This window comes from Haplochromis burtoni, unplaced genomic scaffold (assembly GCF_018398535.1).
Source record: "Haplochromis burtoni strain Fernald_Lab_line unplaced genomic scaffold, NCSU_Asbu1 Contig_1744, whole genome shotgun sequence".
In the NCBI taxonomy this organism is placed as follows: domain Eukaryota; kingdom Metazoa; phylum Chordata; class Actinopteri; order Cichliformes; family Cichlidae; genus Haplochromis; species Haplochromis burtoni.
The window spans coordinates 11625-19162 of NW_024584105.1; the positions used below are offsets into that span (position 1 = coordinate 11625).

Below are 7538 nucleotides of genomic sequence, written 5' to 3' on the forward strand. Positions count from 1 at the left end.
AGAGTTAGAGACCATCCAGGACACATTCAGCTCTCGAGTCAATGACTTCACCATGATTCTGTTCACTGTGGACTCAGATCCTACAGATCCAGCTGTTCTTAACTTTGTAGGACAAGACAAAGACATTCAGAACCTCTGTCACACTTATCGAGGACGATATGTTGTTCTCAACATTAAGAACAAACAGCAGATCCCAGAACTGTTGAATCATGTGGAAAAGATGAGACCAGACAAAAACAAACAATTCTGTTACACAACATCAACATTTCTATTTGGAAAAATGGATCAAATTTCACAACAGCAGACAAAAATCATTTCTCTACAGGAGGAGCTTAATGAGATGAGGTCAAAGGTCACAGACACTGGTAAGTAAACTGTAACTGATATTTACTGTTCTCTCAGTGTGATACTCTGCTATGTATTTCATTATCAAGAAAATGGCTCATAAGTCTAATTTAGTCCCATACATACTTCTTTTACAGGTGATGATGAGAACATGAACACAGAGACTCTCAGGATTGTCCTGATAGGAAAGACTGGCTGTGGAAAGAGCTCATCAGGAAACACAATTCTAGGAAGGGAAGAGTTTAAAGCTGAATCAGCCCAAACGTCAGTAACTACATACTGTCAGAAAGCACAGGGTGAGGTGGACGGTCGTCCTGTTGTTGTGGTCGACACTCCTGGTCTCTTTGACACAACTCTGTCAAATGAAGAAGTTTATGAGGAGTTGATGAAATGTGTCAGTCTCCTGGCTCCAGGACCGCATGTCTTCCTGCTGGTGATACAGATCGGCAGGTTTACAGCAGAGGAGAAGGAGACACTGAAACTGATCAAGAAATTCTTTGGGAAGAATTCAGAAAACTTCACCAACATTCTTTTAACCAAAGGAGACGATCTGAAAGCTAAAGAGACCATTGATGAGTACATTGATAAAAAATGTGATAATTCCTTCAAGAAACTGATCTCTGACTGTGGAGGAAGATACCATGTGTTCAACAACCGCGAGGAACAAAACCGCACACAAGTCAGCGAGCTGATAACGAAGATTGACACCATGGTGAAGAAAAATGGTGGCGACTACTACACCAATGAGATGCTGCAAGAGGCTGAAACTGCGATACAGAAAGAAATGCAGAGGATCCTGAAGGAGAAGGAAGAAGAGATGCAGAGAGAAAGAGAAGAACTTGAAAGGAAACATCAGGAAGAAAAGAAGAGCCTGCAAAGAAGAATGGAAGAACAGAGAGATGAAATTGAAAAAGAGAGAAAACAGAGAGAGAAGCAGCTTCAAGAAATGGAGAAAAACATCAAAAGATCTGAGAGAGAACAGAAGAAGAGAGAACAAGAAGTTAGAGACGAGGAAGAAAAGAAAAGAAAAATGCAGGAAGAACGTCAACAACAGGAGTGGAAGAAAGAACGAGAAGCTCTGGAGAAAAAAATCAAGTCAGAATCAAAGGAAAAGGAAATCACTGACAGAAAACTGGAGGAGGTTAAAAGAGAGATGGAAGAAAAACGAGAGATTTGGGAGAAGGAAAGAAAAGTGCAGTTGGAAAAACAGCATCAAGAAGATGAACTGAGACGTCAGAAGGAGAGAGAGAAACTGAAGAAGCTTCAAGAAGAGTACGAACAGGAAAGAGAAAAATATGAAAACAAAAGAAAAGAAGAAGATCGACTCAAAAGAGAACAAGAAGAGAAGGAGCGAAAAGAATTAGAGGAAAACTACAAGAAAGAAATGGGGAACATGAAAACAATTTATGAAGAGGAGGCCAGAAAACAAGCTGAAGAGTTCAATGAGTTCAGAGAAAAATATAATAAAGAACTCAAAACTCTGATGTTAAAACACGATGAGGAGCTGGAAGCTCTGAAGCAACAGCATGAAACAGAAATGCAACAGAAACAGGACGAACACAGCAAAGAGTACAAGACATTAGAAGACCAAGAAAAGAAAAAAGAAGAGGAAATCAAAACTCAAAACTCTGACGTTAAAACACGATGAGGAGCTGGAAGGTCTGAAGCATAAGCATAAAACAGATATGCAACAGAAACAGGATGAACACAGCAAAGAGTACAAGACATTAGAAGACCAAGAAAAGAAAAAAGAAGAGGAAATCAAAACCCTGAAAGAAAAACAACAAAAAGAAATGGATGATTATCTTGACCTCAAGATGCTAAAATTCAAGAAGTGTACCATCAGCTGATGTTCTTCTTTGCTTGTAACAATAAATATTGATATTACTAACTGATCGTTCTGTAACCCCAGCAGTATCTACAGGCCTCCGTCACAGTGCATCATGTAGCTGTGTTCACATTCTTGGTTTCTTTTTTATTTTACATGTTCTCCAGTTTGTTTGATTGTATGTTAGAAGGTTCTTAGCTTTATAAAGTAATAGCAAATAATATGATTCCACAATTATCAGCAGCTGAACGTAAAAAAAAAATTAATCTGCATGTTTTTTTCTGTATTTTGACCTTTTTTATTCACTCTCTCATTTTAAAGGTAGACTCTTTCATGACTAGGAAGTATTTTTTGTGGAGTTTGATTTCATTTTAATTCAGAGTTGCTGTTATGATATAATGACAGAAGCTGTAAACATTTCCATTAACAGTCACAATATCATGTCAAATTCTCATTTTCCATTTGTTGAAGAATTTCTGACATTTTGAATTTATTTGTGATATTTTATGTGTACTTGCAGTAAATTCTTTCCTTTGTGATTAATTCATTGCTGAAACTGTTAAATGTGCTAATCATAATAATAAAATCTAATGGTGAACAATATCAAACGTTTCTCTGAATGCTACATTAAAGCGCATTTTGCATAAATAAAATCTAAAAGGGGAAAAATAAATATTGGAATTGTTGCATTATCTCTCTCTACTACAAGTTTTGAATTTTTCCATGTTTTTCATAAAGGTTTTTGCTTTTAAAGAATAGAAATATGGAAAACCTCAGGAGGCAGTGATGGAGGAATCACTCAGGTGTATCTCCCTCTGTGATCCTGAGGGTGTCCATGCCTTCATCCTGGTCCTACCTGTGGCTCCCCTCACTGATGAAGACAAGGAGAGTTAGAGACCATCCAGGACACATTCAGCTCTCGAGTCAATGACTTCACCATGATTCTGTTCACTGTGGACTCAGATCCTACAGATCCAGCTGTTGAAAATATATTAAGTATAGACAAAGACATCCAGAAGCTTCTTCAGACGTTCAGACAAAGACATGTGGTTCTCAACATCAAAGACAAACAGCAGATTACAAAGATGTTTGAGGTTGTGGACAAAATTAGTGAGCCACAAACAAACCACACTGTTATACAAAGACAACATTTCTACATGCACAGATGGACAAAGTCTTACAACAAGATAAATCCATACAGATGCAACATGATGAACTTGAGAAGCTGAAGACGAACATGATGACTTGTAAGTACTTCAGATTTTAATATTTTTCTGTGTTCAGTGACCCAAAGAGTTTTAATCCAGCAGTATTCAAGTGTTAACTCTGATTGTTTTCATGTTTTAGGTGATGAAGGTGGAGAACAGGACTCAGACTGTCTCAGGATTGTGCTGATTGGGAAGACCGGCTGTGGAAAGAGCTCTACAGGAAACACCATTTTAGGAAGGAATGAGTTTAAGGCTGCATCAAGTCAAATGTCGGTCACAGTTGTAAGAAGGCAGAGGGTGAGGTGGACGGTCGTCCTGTTGTTGTGGTCGACACTCCTGGTCTGTTTGACACAAGTTTGTCCAATGAAGAAGTTCAAGAAGAGCTGGTGAAATGTATCAGCCAGCTGGCTCCAGGACCACATGTCTTCTTGGTGGTGATAGAGGTTGGTAGATTCACAGCAGAGGAGAGAGAAACGATCAGGCTCACTAAAAGATTCTTTGGGAAGAATTCAGAAAAGTTCACCATCGTTCTTTTAACCAGAGGAGATGAACTGGAGCGTCAGGGAGAGTCTGTTGATGATTACATCAAGAACAAATGTCATAATTCCTTTAAGAAGCTGATCTCTGACTGTGGAGGAAGATACCATGTGTTCAATAACTCTGAGAAACAAAACCGCACACAAGTCAGTGAGCTGATAGCAAAGATTGACACCATGGTGAAGGACAATGGAGGACGCTGCTACACCAATGAGATACTGAGGATCCTGAAGGAGAAGGAAGAAGAGATGCAGATGGAAAAGGAAGAGATTGAAAGAAAATATAAGCAAGAAATGAAAGCAATGAAAATAAGAATGGCAGAAGAGAGAGAAAAAATAGAAAAGGAGAGAAAACAGAAAGCTGAAGAACTCAAGGAAATGAAGAACAAAATTGAGGAAGAACAAGAGAAGAAAAAAAAAAAAGAAGAAATGAGAGAAAAGGAGGAAAAGGAAAAGAACACTGGAGAAGAAAGATATCGACAACAATTCAAAGAAGAACTTGAAAAGTTGGACAGACAAATTCATTTGGAAAAAGAGGCAAAGGAAAGTGTCGACAGACAGCTGGAAGAGACCAGAGAAGAGATGCAACGAAAACAAGAAGCCTGGGAGAAAGAACGAAGAGAAGAGCGAGAGAAACAAAGACAAGAAGATGAAAAGAGACGACAGGAGGAGGAAGAAAGAATCGACAAACTGCTGGAAAGTTACAAACAAGAAAAAATAAAATACGAAAACAACAAATTACAAGAGGAACAAATAAGAAGAGAAATGGAAATAACAGAGAACAATCATCAGAAAACACTGGAGGACCTAAAGAAGAGCTATGAAAGAAAAGCCAGACAGAAAGCAGAAGAGTTCAACGAATCCCAAAAGAAACACATGGATGAATTAACCCATATGGAAAAGAAATAGTAAAAACTTATATGTGATTACTCATGAAAGTGGCCACTTTCTCATTACTTTCATATATTGTTTTAGTAAGTATCCAAAACATACAAGTTTCATTATATAATTTTTCAAGGGATCTTATATCTGTTTTCACTCTTGTATGCTTTTCATACAAGTTTCACACAAGACAGATACAAACTTTATAAGATTTATATATATCTTTTCCATATGGGAATGCTCAGCGGGAAGAACACGTGAAGGAAATGAACGACAAGGAAGAATGTTAAAAACAATTAATGAACTGATTCAAAAACTCTTAAGTAAGGAGGTCAGTGACGCGTCAGGCTGCAGCATTTTGTGACGAGAAATGAATGATTTCAGTTGTTTTTCTTTCATTTGTACTGGGAAAAAACGTTAAAGAAGCACCGATTTGTTGTTCTGCATGTTTTAAATGTTTGGGATTTCCTCACAACAGCAAATAATTCTGACTGGGTGTCATCGAACCTGCCTTAAACACAGTGTCGGACTCCAGTCTCACCATTAAACCACAAGTCACTATCCCAACATTACCAAAGCTTCTGACTGGTTAAACTAACTCCAAAGACTGAATAGGTATTCGTTACTAAAAGACTCACGTGGAACCAGCATGTTCCACTCTGTCTCAGCTCATTAATCTGCCACCTGGCAGAGTGGAAGCTATGGTCAGTGTTTTTCCAGGTTCAGCATCACAAGGTTGCGAGTTTGACTCCCTGACCTGGAGTGTGTGGAGTTTGCATGTTTTTCCTGTGTCTGCCTGGGTTTCCTCCCACAGTCCACACACATGCAGTTAGTGGGGTTAATTGGTGATTCTAAATAACCCATGAGTGTGAGTGTGAATGGTTGTCTGTCTCTCTGTGTTACCCTGCGACAGACTGGTGACCTGTCCAGGGTGTACCCTGCCTCTCTATGATAGCTGGGATAGGCTCCACCCCCTGATTAGGATAAGCAGAGGAGAAAAGATGGATGAAGATTCACATCAACTGATTTTTCTCTTTGGTTTTAGTTTGGTGTTTATTGGCATCTTATGCACTTCACGTTCATTCAAAAATAAATAAATAAATCAAATAAACAAATGTACATATTTATATTCAAATATGTAAAGAACAGAATCAGTGTGACTTTGTCATTCAAATGTTATCATTGTGTGTCTGTCTGTGTGTGTGTTGTTTCTGGGTGTTAAATGTTTTATCACAAAGAAAGACAACACTTATTTGGTGATCAGGTACCTTTATTCTTGTCTTTTTTTGAAGTTATGAATCAAATAATTTTTCCTGGGCTGAGCTCTTTAAGTACCAGGATGTTCATTTAAGTTGTTAGTTTTGCTCTGTACTGCACTGTAAGTTGAATCAGTCATTTTAATCTTTTCTGATTTGTTGTTTTCTGTAATGTTTGGTAAAAATCTGGAGAGTGTGTGATTTGATTTCTTGTATTTTATTGGGAATAGTTCTATTTCTATTGTTTATTTGTTTTGGTTGTGTTTTGTACATTTGTGTAACCAAGTTTTATTATAAAATCACTGATTTTTTTAAAATCAGTGACGATATATGCTTGTTTAGTCAAGGGGTCGGCAACCCTGGGCACGCGTGCCACAGCTGGCACGCGAGGGTTAACTGATGGCACGACCATAGCTGGACTGGCCATCGGCATTTGCTCGATGGGCCGATTTTTTTTTTTTTTTTTTTGTAACGGTATAAACAATGAAAGGTGGTGGATTGGCCAGATGCTGGCCGGTGTGTAAAAATAACTCAGTTGTTTGGTGGTGGCTACCACAGAGACGCTGTGTTTAGAAAAAATGCATCTCAGCTGTTCCGATACTCCTGGGATTTAGATAGACTAACTCAGTTGTTTGGTGGTGGCTAAGGCGGAGCTTCCACAGAGGCCAGCAGGTGGATGAGGGAAAGGGGAGGCAGGAGGAGGAGAGACCCGAGGCGGCCGCCGGTCCGAGTGTCAGGTGAACTGAACTTCAGGTAAGAAGTTATGACCTGCAGTCTATCTGGGTCAGATATAAACCAAGTTTAGGTGGAGTTTATTTTCGTTGTGCTGACTTTTTACAGTCAGTTACAATAACTCGTACTGCGTACTAGCTAGCATGACGGAGTTCTATACAGCTGGGTGGGTGCTATGATGTTGATGGTGAACTTTGTTTTGTTCATCAGGTTAGAGTTGCCAACCGTCCCGTAAAAACAAATCGTCTCGTATTCAGAGTTAATATTACGCGTTTCGTATTGAGCTGAAAATAAACGTGATTTCAGAATGGAAAAAAAGACACAAAGCTGGAGTTATTCTGTCTTTACACTGTCAGCTGTTTCTTCTTCTCTCATTCTCTCCCCTCCCTCTCCTGTTGCTACTTCAATCATAACTGATCAATAATCAGTTTTATGGGGCGCCGTTTGTAAAGTGAAACATGCTGAAATTAACGGCAACATTTTTCCACATTTAGCTCAAAACAAGTCATTTTTTACAACATTTAGTAAAATATTTGTAACTTTTCATATTTAAAACAGAATTTTAAATGTTAAATCTAAATGTTAAATATTCAGTCTAAATGTTAAATGTTAAAGGATTAGGTTTTCGGGAAGCTTTTATTTTGGTATTTCCGTTGATCCGTACAATAAATTTGCATGTTAGCCTAAATATTTAGTTTTCTGTAACATTTAGATTTAAATAAATATTGATTTTTAAATATTTAAATGTTGA

At 38.2% G+C, this 7538-nt stretch overlaps 1 protein-coding gene and 1 pseudogene across 1 annotated transcript; both read left to right on the forward strand.

Moving 5' to 3' along the window:
- The first annotated feature begins 98 nt into the window (after positions 1–98).
- LOC102298976 (GTPase IMAP family member 4) lies at positions 99–3067 on the forward strand. Its single transcript, XM_042217266.1, has 3 exons — positions 99–365; positions 483–1222; positions 2933–3067. Exons 1-3 carry the CDS (start codon positions 221–223, stop codon positions 3065–3067), a joined length of 1020 nt encoding a protein of 339 aa, XP_042073200.1. The 5' UTR covers positions 99–220.
- Positions 3068–3281: 214 nt separating this feature from the next.
- Positions 3282–4826, forward strand: LOC121813474 (annotated as a pseudogene).
- Positions 4827–7538: the final 2712 nt, after the last annotated feature.